Below are 15,582 nucleotides of genomic sequence, written 5' to 3'. Positions count from 1 at the left end.
CTCTATTAAGAATGAGGAACAATATAAACTGGTTACTTGCTGCTGGATACAACATAAAAAATCAACCATGAAAAAAAAAACGATGTGATATCACTCTGCCCTGTTCCTCTGCAGAGCATCTGGATTACAAATGTTGCCGTTCATACTGCAATGATTGACATGCAATTGAAAGTTTTAATGATTTTATCCTGAAAACACAGCTAACACTATTGATTGTGTGGGTCATCGATGATTTTCATGTGTGCAAATGTTGTTGTTTTTTGGCATGCTAAGCAAACATCATTAACTCGCACTAGCTTAGCCATTCCAGAGCCCTGAAACTAACGAATAACTAACAAACTACAGCATTTGTTGAAATCAACTCCACCGACTAATTACACCCTTGCTTGCTCGAAGATAAAGCCTGATGTCAAAAATTCTGAATTTCACCTTTAAGGTGAAGAAGGTCCAACAGTATTAATTGGTTATCAAATAGTTGTCGATTAATTTGCTAATTGATTAGTTGTCGATTAATGGATTAATTTTTGCACCACTAGTTTCCTCCTCACAACTTTACTGACGTAAAAAGTATGGCTTAGTAAAACTACTCTCCGAAGTACATTTCTCCCAAAAAGTTACAACAAGTAATCGTAACGGAGTAAAAGTAACACGTCACTACCCACCTCTGCTCATAGCACACGTCAAGCCCACATACCCCCATGCTCTCGTTGGATTCAAAGCAGTCCATGTAAGTGACTCTTCTGAAACTCCAATCGGACAGAAACTTTAGCAGGTTGATTTTGACTGGCTGCTCCACAAACACGAAGTAGTTGTCAGTCAAGCCAAAACTAGAGACATATGAGCAGAAAGTGAGAAACAGGGACAAACATTTTGGGCTCATCAAACTCTTTGTTTCGTACTGGTCTTGGGTCTTGATGTCTTGGAAAAAAATCTTACTGACCTGTGGATGTAGGAGGGTTTTAACCTCTCACTGCTTGGGAGTTGGACAATGACCTGGGATTTCTCTAAGGGGTCTGAATTGTCTGGAAAAACAGATTGGCAAAGGATAATTCATAGACAGGGTTTCCAGATGGGAAAGACGGTCCCTAGACTAATCACACCGTAAAATTTGACAGTTTCAATAAAAAAATGACAGATTACAACCTCTCATTCATTCATTCAAGATCAGACGTTTCCCCTTATACAACTCAATTTATATTATGTATATTATAACCAAGAAAAAAATATTAGAGTTGTCCGATATTCTCGGGTAGCCGATAATAGCCGATGAAAATGATATTAGAAAATATCAACATTGGTTTTTCATGATTGGGTTTGGGCCAATATGACATCATTGTGTGAGCCCTATGTGATATGGCTTATTGGCACTTTGCACTTAATTCCAAAAAACTGAAAACTACAGTGATCCCTCGTTTTTCGCGGTTAATGTGGACCAGAACCCCCCATGATAAGTGAAAAACCGCGAAGTAGCACTGCCCTCCACCAAATTTTTATTTATTTATTTTCTTTTTTGTTCATTGTATTTATTCAGCTCTGTCATTGGAAAGAGATACTAGTATATATAAGACATGTTTAAAGTATATTAAAAAAAAACAAAAAAAACTTTTATGTATATATTTATTAGGACTGTCAAATGATCAGGGGTGAAAGTGGGCCAGAACGGTCAGGAACGCAGTTCCGGTATAAGATTCAGGGCCAGAACTCAGTTCCGGTATAAGGTTCAGTGCCCGAATGGTGTTTCGGTATAAGATTCAGGGCCGGAATTCTGTTCCGGTACACGGTGCTTTGATTCCGAAAATATGATGGCAACTGTCAAAACACTATATAAAAAAAAAAAAAATTGCTAAGCTGCCACACATGCATTTAATCTCCAAGATGAAAACAATCTACCAACATCAGATTTACATACACAAGTGTTAACAACAAGCATATTAAAGTACTTGTGTAATGTCATCCGTTTCCACCAATATTTATTATTTATTTTATTCCACGGACGGCAGCAGTTTCCCCAGTTCCTGCACTTATCTGAGTGATGATGATGATGAGTCACGTCAATGTGTGAATGCACGCAGCAAAGCAAAACGCCTGGACTCATTTATCTGTTTAATTGGCTGACATAGTGACATGTGATCAGCAGAGATAGTTAGCTCTGATTGGTTCAAATGTGCATGTTTTCTGGAACAGCAAAAAAAAAAAAAAAAAAAAAAAAAAAAAAAAGGTTGTAGGATGCGACAAAAAAGGGCAATGCAACCTAAAATGGATCAAATCTTTAAGAGCAACGAAGTAGTTGACGAGGCTTATTTATCATATTTAGTTTTATTTGCTCTGATGGGGAGGTTCAGAACATCTTAGCTGTCAATGTGCACTTTGGACTTATATTTGTTCATTTATGTTAAGCTGCTTATTCTTTTTTTTTCAGATTTTAAAAAAAGTCATTGTTTACGCGATCTTCAAAATATATTCCATTTCACGCTGCATTTGTACTTATTTTTCTAAATGTACAGTATGTTACTTATATCTTTATTATTTAAAAAAAAGTACCGTTAATGTTTACATTAACTTCAATTTTATTATACATCCTATGTTCTGAAGTAGTTAAAATTGAGATTTGGCATTTAGTATGTGAGGAAATGAGGGAAAATAAAAATTTGAAGATGGAGGTTGGGGTTATTGGTGTTTTTGTTAACTTTTATTTTGCAAATCATTGAAAAAATACAATTTTTGTATGCGTTAAAGAAATAACTGCTAAAACAGTATTCTTTGCATTTCAGTAGTTTAAGAGGTTTGACACCCCCCCCCCCCCAAAAAAAAAAATTGGGTAACACTTTATAATAACGATCCGTTTTACTAGTCAATAGATTAGTAAACTGTTGATAAATGATTTTTTGTTGATTTGTGAAGTACTGTATTTGTTGACAGTTTGTTAAGCATTTACAGGGTGTTCCAATATGGTTAACCCCATTCTAAATGCCCATGCTAGTTGATGGATCCAAATAAAACTATATACACTTTATGTTGAAGGTCATAAGTTTTATTGGTTAAATATACAAAGAAAAATACAAATATTTGTTGGTTCTATGGCAGATTTTCATAAATGTGCAACATTAGCGCTGCCTGCAAAATGCCTTATCAAAATGCCTTTTCTTTTGAAGTGAACGGCATTTCTTAACCTGAAAAGATAGAAATGCCAAACGTTACACGCAAAAACTTGAAATGTTTCTACACAAACTGTTTCAGGTTAAGAACACCCTGTAAATGCTGAACAAACTGTTAACAAATACTTCACAAATCAACAATAAATCATTTATCAACAGTTTACTAATGATCTATTAACTAGTAAAACAGATAGTTATTATAAAGTGTTACGAAAAATTGAAAGAAAAATAAATAAATAAATAACATTTCTGGCTCCGTGGCGACCTTCACGTAGGAGCGTTCCGGCAAGAAATTCTGGCCACAAACGATTCAAATTTTTAATCGAGTTAATCACAGCTTAAAAATTAATTAATCGTAATTAATCGCAATTCAAACCATCTCTAAAATATGCCATATTTTTCTTTAAAATTATTGTTGGAATGGAAAGATAAGACACAAGATGGACATAAATATTCAACATGCTGTGCATCACTACTGTATTTGTTTATCATAACAATAAATCCACAAGACGGCATTAACATTATTAACACATGATGGGAAGTTCGGCAACCATGACTGTCAGTGGTGGCTGCAAATGGTATACAGTATGTTCTGCCTTGTGTTCAATCAGGCGTGCTAAGAAAGAGATTGTCTCTTGCTCCACCCAAATGCATGATGGGAAGTTGGGCAACCATGACTGATAGTAGTGGCTGCCAAAGATTAAACCAATAAAAGGTGCGGTCCAATGAACGCCTGTGTCCACTCGCATTTCTCTGCCTTTTCGCTCTCAATGTGCTAAAATGGCATCCTTGTAAATTGAGGTAGCGTATGAACGGGTCATTCCGTGCATGCGTTAATTGTATCAAATATTTTAACGTAGTTAAAAAAATTAATTACCGCCCATTAACGCAATAAATTTGACAGCACTAATATATATATATATTTTAATAAATGTTTTTTAAGGACTTTAAATGTAATAATTATGATAAGTTTTAAACATGTTACTGTCCCACAGATTTATTTTTAAACAAGAAAAAAAGTAGACGCCCAATGCATTAATTTTTTTTTTTTTTTTTTAAGTGCTTGTCTATATTAAATGCTTGATTAATTGAGTGTCCACGCAAATCTGCTCCAGCTGCTCACTTGCACACAATGAGTTGCCACAGCGATGACTGACGCATGCGGCCCTTTGACGGTCGAGTCTCTGGCAAGATCAAAGCTCAATTGTCTGTCAATCATTGTTTACTTTAATAAGAAACTCCAGTTCACTCTCGAACAAAGAGCAGGGAGAGGGAGCGAGCGAGCGTGATCGGGACAGCTCATCTGTATATATTTATCTTTTTTTGATCGAAAAAAAATCCGCAACGGACTGGGGGTGCGAAGTTTGAAGCGCGAAGTAGCGAGGGACCAGTGTATTTTGGTTTTGACAATGAATACAGTGGTGCAGTATAGGCACTTTTCCCCATAACTTTAGTTGAAGTTCTCTTATTTTTCACAGAATATTTATTTGGAAAACCCTGAAGTTGTTACATTTATCATTATTAAAGCATCCAGTGGGACATCAAAGTAACAATTAGCCATAATATGTGAAGTCCACTACAGTGGCACCTCTACATACGAAGTTAATTCGTTCCAGGACCTTGTTTGTAAGTCGAAATGGTTGTATGTCAAGCAGGATTTTACCATGAGAATATATTATAATTCCATTAATTCGTTCCACAGCCCGAAAACCTACACTTAATCCTTGATAAATACTGCTTTTACTATTACAAATGCCAACTACTTATAGCAAAACAAATCAATTAAAAATGAAAAAATATATATACATAATAATAATTATTATTGTAATAATGTAACGAATCGGGGTTCTAATGTGGCGGACGTGTTTTGCGTGCTGTACCTGAACGCACCACGTGGCTAACGTGACAGAGAGAGAAAGGTGCAGTAGAGATTTTACTTTCCCTTTTAATGTCCTGCTGTTGGCATCAAGTGTGTCGGACAGTAGGCATGTTGTGTTGCACAAGTTCTGAAATAAATGATTAAAAATCTGACGAGGCTGGCAATTTCTTCGGCGGTTTTACCACAATAATAATTGTCACATTTACTTATAAACAATGACGAACTGAGGTCGGAGGAGGATCGTCGAGATCGTAGACATTCTACGGCCGTATTGTCAAGCCAGTTCACGGATGCGCACAGCACGCTCATATTTTTCTATCATTTCCATCTTCATTCACCACCTGCACTAACCTTCTTGGACCCTGTGTTGATTTGTCTCACAAGAAAATCCGCCGTGCGTCCGTCTTGCGGCAAAACTAAGAAACTGCGGCGCTGTTATAAATCGTTGTATTTCGAGCATGTCATCGGATGTAGAAACAATTGGCGTGTCAAATTTTACGTCGGATGTAGAAAAGATCGTGTGTTGAAGCGATCGTATGTCGAGGTACCACTGTATATCAGTATCGGATTTTTGGAGTTGGAAAATGTAGCAAAATGTAAAGAAAACTCACCTTTTTGTGCAGGTGGGATCCTTACAATGTTATAAGCGAGACTCATGCTCTTGCCAAAACAGTTGCCAATGTTGTAGATTGTACCATCTGCATCAAAGTGAGGGTGAGCTGTTACCCCATTGACTGACAGGTACTCGCACAGGTCTACCTAAATTTGGAACATTGACAAAAGCACCATGTTAAGCAGCATACAGTGGTATAAAAAAAGTATCTGAACCTTTTGGAATTTCTCACATTTCTGCATAAAATCACCATCAAATGTGATCTGATCTTCGTCAAAATCACACAGATGAAAAAACAGTGTCTGCTTTAACTAAAACCACCCAAATATTCATAGGTTTTCATGCTTTAATGAGGATAGTATGCAAACAATGACAGAATGGGGAAACTAAGTAAGTGAACCTTCTGCCTCAGGAGACTTAAAGAGCAATTGAAACCATTTTTTTACCAAACCAGTCAGGTGTGTGCCCAATTACTGTTGAGTGATTTAAAGCTGCCCTGCCCAATATAAAACATGCTGTCATTGTAGAAATGTGAGAAATTCCAAAAGGTTCAGGTACTTTTTCATAGCACTGTATGTACAGTGTATCACAAAAGTGAGTACACCCCTCGCATTTCTGCAGATATTTAAGTATATCTTTTCATGGGACAACACTGACAAAATGACACTTTGACACAATGAAAAGTAGTCTGCGTGCAGCTTATATATGTAATATAGTTAATTTATTTCCCCCTCGAACAAACCAATGGCAACAAAAGTGAGTACACCCCTTTGAAAAAACGTACATCCCTAAATGTCCAAATTGAGTACTGCTTGTCATTTTCCCTCCAAAATGTCATGTGACTCGTTACTGGAGTGCTGTCATTGCTGCAGAAGAAAGCCCGCCCGTCTCATCAGACCATAGGACATACAGTGCCTTGCAAAAGTATTCGGCCCCCTTGAACCTTGCAACCTTTCGCCACATTTCAGGCTTCAAATATAAAGATATAAAATTTTAATTTTTTGTCAAGAATCAACATAAGTGGGACCAAATCGTGAAGTGGAACAAAATTTATTGGATAATTTAAACTTTTTTAACAAATAAAAATCTGAAAAGTGGGGCGTGCAATATTATTCGGCCCCCTTGCGTTAATACTTTGTAGCGCCACCTTTTGCTCCAATTACAGCTGCAAGTCGCTTGGGGTATGTTTCTATCAGTTTTGCACATCGAGAGACTGACATTCTTGCCCATTCTTCCTTGCAAAACAGCTCGAGCTCAGTGAGGTTGGATGGAGAGTGTTTGTGAACAGCAGTCTTCAGCTCTTTCCACAGATTCTCGATTGGATTCAGGTCTGGACTTTGACTTGGCCATTCTAACACCTGGATACGTTTATTTTTGAACCATTCCATTGTAGATTTGGCTTTATGTTTTGGATCATTGTCCTGTTGGAAGATAAATCTCCGTCCCAGTCTCAGGTCTTGTGCAGATACCAACAGGTTTTCTTCCAGAATGTTCCTGTATTTGGCTGCATCCATCTTCCCGTCAATTTTAACCATCTTCCCTGTCCCTGCTGAAGAAAAGCAGGCCCAAACCATGATGCTGCCACCACCATGTTTGACAGTGGGGATGGTGTGTTCAGGGTGATGAGCTGTGTTGCTTTTACGCCAAACATATAGTTTTGCATTGTGGCCAAAAAGTTTAATTTTGGTTTCATCTGACCAGAGCACCTTCTTCCACATGTTTGGTGTGTCTTCCAGGTGGCTTGTGGCAAACTTTAAACGAGACTTTTGATGGATATCTTTGAGAAATGGCTTTCTTCTTGCCACTCTTCCATAAAGGCCAGATTTGTGCAGTGTACGACTGATTGTTGTCCTATGGACAGACTCTCGCACCTCAGCTGTAGATCTCTGCAGTTCATCCAGAGTGATCATGGGCCTCTTGGCTGCATCTCTGATCAGTTTTTTCCTTGTTTGAGAAGAAAGTTTGGAAGGACGGCCGGGTCTTGGTAGATTTGCAGTGGTCTGATGCTCCTTCCATTTCAATATGATGGCTTGCACAGTGCTCCTTGAGATGTTTAAAGCTTGGGAAATCTTTTTGTATCCAAATCCGGCTTTAAACTTCTCCACAACAGTATCTCGGACCTGCCTGGTGTGTTCCTTGGTTTTCATAATGCTCTCTGCACTTTAAACAGAACCCTGAGACTATCACAGAGCAGGTGCATTTATACGGAGACTTGATTACACACATTTGGATTCTATTTATCATCATCGGTCATTTAGGACAACATTGGATCATTCAGAGATCCTCACTGAACTTCTGGAGTGAGTTTGCTGCACTGAAAGTAAAGGGGCCGAATAATATTGCACGCCCCACTTTTCAGTTTTTTATTTGTTAAAAAAGTTTAAATTATCCAATAAATGTTGTTCCACTTCACGATTGTGTCCCACTTGTTGTTGATTCTTGACAAAAAAATTAAATTTCATATCTTTATGTTTGAAGCCTGAAATGTGGCGAAAGGTTGCAAGATTCAAGGTGGCCGAATACTTTTGCAAGGCACTGTAGTTCCAGTAATCCATGTGCTTTGTTGACATGTCTTCAGCAAACTGTTTGCGGGCTTTCTTGTGTACCGTCTTCAGAAGAAGCTTCCTCCTGGGGTGACAGCCATGCACACCAATTTCTTCAATCTCTGCAGCAATGGTGACAGAACTCCTGTAACAAGTCACATGACATTTTGGAGGGAAAATGACAAGCAGTACTCAATTTGGACATTTAGGGATGTACTTTTTTCAAAGGGGTGTACTCACTTTTGTTGCCAGGAGTTTAGATATTAATGGCTATATTTTGAGTTATTTTGAGGAGAAAATAAATTAACTCTATTATATAAGCTGCACACAGATTACTTTTCATTGTGTCAAAGTGTCATTTTGTCAGTGTTGTCCCATGAAAAGATATACTTAAATATCTGCAGAAATGCAAGGGGTGTACTCACTTTTGTGATACACTGTAACACTGTTGTTTGTTTTCATGTGTAAGTTGTAAACTGCATAGAAACCAATAAAAAAAAAAAGACCTTTGAAAGAAACTTCATAATGTACAGTGCCTATCATATGTTTTCACCCCTTTCATTGTTTCCCCTTTTATTGCATTCATAATTAAATCAATCATGGTAAAAAGAAAAAACAACAACTTGGCATTTCTAAAACAAAAATTTATTGGGAAAAAAATGTTTATTATAGGCACGTGCCGGTTACTGGTTTCAGGGTTTACTGTGTTACTGGTTTCAGGGTTTACTGTGGTATGAAAATGTCACGGTTTCAAAACCACTCCAGTTTTCCGTCATACCGTCTAATGTATTATGTATTTTTATGTCCCAAAAATGCAGCGAGAAATGGCTTGGAGCGTCAGCGTTCAACCCTCCCCCTCCGGTTGTTGCTCTGTCCTATGTACCGGTGACACTGCTGTCGCTGTCAAAACTACACCTGAGCTTTTTGAAAACCCCCTAAAAAAAGTCTAGTCTAGTATGGGAGTATTTCGGCTGCCGAGAAGAAACAGACGGCTGTGGCTTAGAGGAGGAAGGACAGTCGACATACAGGCAACACCTTCAACATGATTGCACATTTACGTGACCATCATCTGTCACTTAACACAAAATTTAAGCAAGTCCCACCAGCTACAAGAGTTCACTCCAGCGTGTTTTGTGTGTATAGCGATGGTAAAACACATCCTGTAGCGTAAGCTTGTTAACAAGGCCGTTAACATGGCTAGTTTGCATGATATGACGGCTGACTAGTTTTCTCTCTATTAGCATGCTTTTGTAAAGTTTTCCGCCATTGTAAACCACTGTTCAAAATAACATTTTCATAATAAAGCCTGTAGTGTTTTTTCTCTCTGGCGACTTTCTATGTTGAGAAAGGGTGTGTGTGTGTGTGTGTGTGTGTATAATGCAGTAGTGTTACCAGGATGCCAGGTGTGGGTGGGCATTATTCTTACCTGGGTTGGGGGAGCAACAAAAAAAAAAAAAAAAAAAAGCTACAATGCTGAAGTAGGTCGAAATCCAGCGTAGGGGTACTGCACCTTAAAACATGTAATATTTTCTCCTTGAGATAACTGTTGTTGTGATTTGGTCTAAACAAATACAAGTTCATTTGATTTTATTTGACTTAGAACACATCCATAACTGAACAGTATGGACATGCAGGTGAAAATGTTTTTTTTTTTTTTTTAGATAACTTATTGTGGTTCCTCGGTTTTATTATTATTTTTATAGTTATTCTTTGTTCCGCAGCCCCTTTGAGCTCAAATGAACCCCTTCGAATGCTTCAAAATGCACCAAAATCGGCAGGCAGCTCAAGACAGGTGCAATCTTTGATACCATGTAAAGACAAATTCCAAATATACTATGTAGCGCCCCCTAGGAGTCATTCTTTGTCCCACCCACGCTTTGAGCCCTACTTTGACCCCCTCAGAATGCTTCAAAACTCACCAAACTCACAGCCAGGTGAACATTGGTGAAAACTTTGATAAAATGTAAAAAAAAAAAGAAAAAAAAAAAGAAAAAAACAAAAACAAAAAATCAAAATATGCATATATGTGTGTAGCGCCCCCTAGGAACAAAACCAACATTTCATTTCATTTTTTTTTTTTTTTTTTAAAGGTGAAAGAGGAGGTAACAACGCAAAGGTTAAAACTTAGAACACATCAGTACTATATGAATGGGATACCATACGCGGTGCCAAGACTGCCATTAGTACTACATCCAGTTTTCTTTGGGTGGGCAGAGCGTGTCCGTGGGTGGGCACTGCCCACCCCTGCCCCCCTGGTAATGCCCCTGTATGTGTAAGTAATGATGCCAGTCATACGCACCCGCTGTCTCTTGAAACCGCGATAATTTTACTTAAGGTTATCAGACCCTCAAAATCTCATACCGGCACATGTCTAATGGCCAAAAAGCTCAATTTTTGTCTCATCAAACCAAAGAATCTCCTTCCACTTGACCATTGAGTCTTCCACATGCTTTTTGGCAAACTGATCGGGATCTAATATGACTTCTCTCCAACAGTGGCGTTCAACACTGCACATCACCAAATACACACCATCCCCACTGTGAAGCATGGTGGGGGCAGTATCAAGCTGTGGGGATGTTTCTCAGCATCCGGACCTAGAAGCTTGTAAAGACTGCAGAATGAATGCTGCAAAATACACCAAAATTCTGGGGGACAATCTTCTTCAGGCTGCAAAAGAACTGCGGCTTGGGAAATGATGTATTTTTCAGCAAGACAATGATCCAAAGCAAACTACAAAGATACACAGAGATAGTTCAAAAAGCGCCAGGTAAATGTTCCGAGTGGCCGAGTCAAAGCCCAGACCCCAATCCTATAGAATATTTGTGGCTGGACTGGAAAAGGGTGGTTCATGCCCGATATCCGCACAGCCTGACAAAGGTTGAACAGTTTTGCAAAGAAAAATGGCACAAAACTGCAGCGGTAAGATTTACAAGACTGATTGAGACTTATCCACAGACTCACAGCTGTGATTGCAGCCAAAGGTGCATCTACAAAATACCTACTTGAAGGAGCGAATAATTATGCAAACAATCATTTTCATTTATATATTTGTATTTCATTGACATTACTCTGAAGAAATCTGTTTTCACTTTGACATTAAAAAAATTTCCCCAATAAACTTTTTGTGTTAAAAACGTCAGTTTTCACCATGATCGATTCATCGATGCAATAAAAGGGGAAAACATCCAGTGGGGTGAATACTTACGATAGGCACGGTACATTACTAGTGCTCGGGTAAATTGCAGCCTGTGGTTGATCAGTTGGACTCAAACCTTCTTTAAAGTCTCCAGCGAGTCAGGATCAACCTTGGTGATGTAATTCGTCTCTGTGACGGCGTAGAAGTCTTCCCCAACTGGATAGATGTTAACAACGCAGTTATCAGTCACCTCAATGCCCCTGAAGTAGGAGAAAAACCTACACAGATAATACAATTCAGTTATTGATTCATTCATTTATCCTCATGAAGGTCGCGGAGGTGCTGGAGCCTATCATAAATGAATATGGGCAGGACCTGAACTGGTTGTCGGCCAATCACAGGGCACAGAAACAACCACACATAATCACACATTGGTGCCATTACGCATCAGTGTAACGGGTGCACGCAGGTTCGTTGTGTCCGTTGCTTGGGCTAGAGCTACTACTTGGCTTTTGGCCTAGCAGTTAGCATGCTTTCCTGCCGTGCTGGATGCGCGGTGCTGCACGGGTACGAATCCTGACCTGGACGAGGGGGACGGATCGCGTGATGCAGTGTGGTTCCATGAAGACCGGTTACATCAGCAACGAGTAAGCAAATGCGTTCCTTTTTTTTTCAAAACAATAATTATTAGTAGGGGTGTAACGGTACACAAAAATCTCGGTTCGGTAAGTACCTCGGTTTTGAGGTCACGGTTCGGTTCATTTTCGGTACAGTAAGAAAACAAAATGCAAAATATAAATGTGCTAGTTGTTTATTGCACACTTTTGTGCTTTCAACAAAAGGAACATTAGCCTATACAATGCTAGAATTCTGCTCAAAAAGTAGCGGGTATTTAAAGAGAATAATCCAACAACAATATGCCTTGCAGACCCAGTGTATTGGTCAGCTTTCTTTCTGAAAGAAAGAAGAAAAAAGAAGTCCTGTGCAAAAGAGAAAAGCAATCCCAATGACAAAGATTTTAACATGTATTTTACAAATGAAATGCCTCAATGAATCGTTTATTTTTTCTTATGAACGGTTTTCAAAAGCTTTATTGGTGGATTTTCTCAAGTTAAAGCACCACACAAAAATTAATAAATTTTATTGTGTAAGCAGGATCTGTGTATTATTCTTATTATTTAATGACAGGTGTTTTAGCTCATTTCAATGTATTTTATTTAAATGGGCTATTATTTATTTTATTATGTGTTTATATTTTACAAATTGGATGTAGTATTCATTTATATTGTATATTTTATGTTGAATAACTTTAGTTCCTATGTGAATATTAGTTCCTAATTGTTTTGTTGTGGTAGGAGGGTTTTGTATTGAACACTGGGCCGTGTTGGTTATTATTACAGCAGAGAAGACAGCAGTAAATCAACAAAGACAAGTCAACTGTGCCCCGATCTACCACTCAAGAGATCTGATGGACTCAAAAAGTGGGTTACGATTGCATATTAGTTTGAAAATCGACCGGATCCACCGTATTTTTACATGAGTGACTTCCGGTCTACCCAATGCTAGCTAATAGTATTGACGCAGGAGGGCCGCGTCTCACGTCAAATAATAATCCCTGCCGTTCTTTTCGCGTGTGTCACGTTGAGCTGCTTATGGGACGCGTCGAACACGTGGCCGCACTGCGACTGTTGTGCATTGGCTGATTGATTTTAACGCCCACGTTTCACTGCGTTCTCGCGGTGGCCACGTTGTCGCGCCGTTGATGTTTCTGGGTTATATACTGTCCTACCGTGTTGGTCCTCATTATAGTAGAGAAGACGGAGTAAATATAATCTACACAAAGAAACTGTAACCCGATCGACTCACAGCCTCGGGTTACATTATGTCATAAACTCGTTCGGTACGCCTCCGTTCCGAACCGAGCACCCCGTACCGAAACGGTTCAATACAAATACATGTACCGTTACACCCTTAATTATTAGGTTAAATGTCCGAGTTACCGAGTACGTTCCTTTTTTCTCATTTAGCACGAGGATCACTCACATGCACTACGTATAAACCATTGTTTTTTTGTTGTTGGTTTTTTTTAACCTTTCCTGTTCAACTGATTGACATGGAGAATGGAAATCTGAGTGTTCGATTGGTCTGAACAGTTTTAATGTATCAAATGGGAATATGACATACTCCCATTGTGATCATTCAACGTGCCTCGTTGATTAGGAGAAAGCAGCGAACAGGAAGGAGTTATTGGAGGACAGAAGAAAAGAGAGACAGAAGTAGTACAGACAACAACAAGAAATACATTGAACGCCTGCACTAACTGTGAATATGATAGTGCTATTGTTAGCTAGTAGTATTTCCTGTTGACACCATGTGGGGGGGCCTGATAACCAAGTAGAAAGAGGAGAGGGCGTCAGAAAGATAAGTGATTGGGAGGGGTGGAGTGTATACAAATCAGCAATGTGTGGTGTAGAACCCAACATTTGTGTGAATCCCTTGTGTGTGTATGTTGGCATCCTATTCTATGATGCCTGATCGCTAATCCTGACATCGAGTTTTTCTACCTGAGTGAGTCTAATTGCATCTAGTCATGCGTGAATCCCATCTGGCATGTGATAGTCCTAAAGACGAGTGAAAATGCCGCGCTGGAGCCGCCCCAGGGCCTTCGCCCTTCCCCACCCAATCGGAGGGGCGGGCCAGCACAGCACATCCCTCCTCCCGCAGCCCAGCAAGGGGGCCACCGTCATCCCCCCGGGATCCAGGGTGATTCCCCGGGCCATAAACCATTGATTTAAAAAAATAAATAAAATAACACACTTTTACACATCAGACAAACAGAAGTCAGTGGGAATACAGACACTATTTTCAATTGGTGTCAGCCAAAAATAACAATATTGCAGTGTCTGAAAGAACGACAACAGTGATGTTCACCTGGAGAAGATATTTTTGCAGGGGTCAGGGTACATCGCTGTTCCAAACTCCGTGATGACCACTCTGTTCTCAGTCATTGCACGGACATAGGCGTCTGATTTTAAGAACCTAAACAAGAAGAACAAACATATGCATGTGGCAAGAACTGTCAACATTTTCAGGGCAACATCCAATTTTTGGGGGGAATAGCTCAATTCTTACTTGCGGTAGTAGGTTACATGACCGTTCTTCAGGTCAAATTTGTGCACGAGAGCCTGTCCGTCAAACAGGTGGTTGAAAGGTTGGTCCCCGACCTCGAAAAGACCTGGTCCCATCCTGAGAAGACTGCCGCCCAGCCATGTTGGCAGAAGGCCTTCATTGACGTGAAGAAAAAACAACAGATGAAGATGCTCACACGAGTCATTGCAGTACTTGTACTTCTCCTACCTGTGATTTTGGCCTGAATTGGTTCATTCAGCTCCTCCACTGTCTCAAAGAGCTTCCTGTAGCCAGCAGCAGGATGCTCCACACTAAATAGGAAAAGAAAAAAAAAAAAAAAAATCAAATGACTCGTTGGACTACTTTTGGTTGAAATGAAAAACCAGCCTATGTACAAAGAGCTCCGGTGGGTTTCTCTTTGTACGGCATGTGGGAGAGGTGAGAGTTATAGCAGTGTAAGTCCTCAAATGCTCACTATTCTATAAGCATCTAGAAAATGCATGTTCCTTAGTTTAGTCCATTGCAAAGTTTTGTTGTATTAGTTTAGATCTGTGCACTTCTAGAGAAAATAACTATATTGATAGGAAGAGCTTTACTCACCGGCTGACCATGTTGAATGTTCGTAAAAGAATCTCTCCAGTTGCACAAGAAGTTCAGGCTGCATTTATACCACACACTAATTTCCTGTTATGAGTGAGCTGATTCTCCTCCTCCTTCCCACCTCCTTTCTTAACCCCACTGCTCTCCTATGCATCTCCTTCCCCTCTTCTTTAGCCCATTTGCTTTTCTCCACCAGCTTTCCTCCCCCTCTATTTTTCTCCTTCGTGCAGCATGAAAATAAGATGAGCAAGACGGCTTTGTTTTTTAGCGGTCTCCAAAACAAGAACTTTGTTTACCTGACAGAGAGAAAAACTAACAAAGTATGGGGAGGGGGCTGTGGGCCGTGAGTTTGACTGATTGTGCTTGTGTATGTGAAAGAATGTTCTAATTAGTTCCAGACAACTTGGAGAAACTCTCGAAGCAGCAGGAAGTACTTTTACTGGTTGGTTTTGTCGATTGCAGAGGCAGCAACACAGAGAGGAGATGAAATTTTCTACGACACTTTAAAAAGTAATAACAAAGATATT

At 39.4% G+C, this 15,582-nt stretch overlaps 1 protein-coding gene across 2 annotated transcripts in view; it reads right to left on the bottom strand.

The window, feature by feature from the left end:
• The window catches only part of LOC130919362 (retinal Mueller cells isomerohydrolase-like), a 36,340-nt gene that overhangs the window by 11,180 nt on the left and 9,578 nt on the right, over positions 1 to 15,582 (bottom strand). The window contains exons 1-8 of one of the 2 annotated variants that reach the window (XM_057841973.1): positions 15,056 to 15,163; positions 14,684 to 14,766; positions 14,459 to 14,609; positions 14,258 to 14,365; positions 11,463 to 11,604; positions 5,646 to 5,793; positions 941 to 1,022; positions 695 to 827 (exon numbers count right to left, since the gene is read on the bottom strand). In XM_057841973.1, the coding sequence (XP_057697956.1) occupies positions 695 to 827; positions 941 to 1,022; positions 5,646 to 5,793; positions 11,463 to 11,604; positions 14,258 to 14,365; positions 14,459 to 14,609; positions 14,684 to 14,766; positions 15,056 to 15,066 (858 nt within the window). In that variant the 5' untranslated portion in view covers positions 15,067 to 15,163. Of the gene's footprint in view, positions 1 to 694; positions 828 to 940; positions 1,023 to 5,645; positions 5,794 to 11,462; positions 11,605 to 14,257; positions 14,366 to 14,458; positions 14,610 to 14,683; positions 14,767 to 15,055; positions 15,164 to 15,582 lie in introns of those variants that run through there. The other variant, XM_057841974.1, reaches the window with a different exon arrangement.

The sequence above is a fragment of the Corythoichthys intestinalis genome, chromosome 7 (assembly GCF_030265065.1).
Source record: "Corythoichthys intestinalis isolate RoL2023-P3 chromosome 7, ASM3026506v1, whole genome shotgun sequence".
Classification (NCBI taxonomy): domain Eukaryota; kingdom Metazoa; phylum Chordata; class Actinopteri; order Syngnathiformes; family Syngnathidae; genus Corythoichthys; species Corythoichthys intestinalis.
This window is presented reverse-complemented; position numbering and strand designations above follow the sequence as displayed.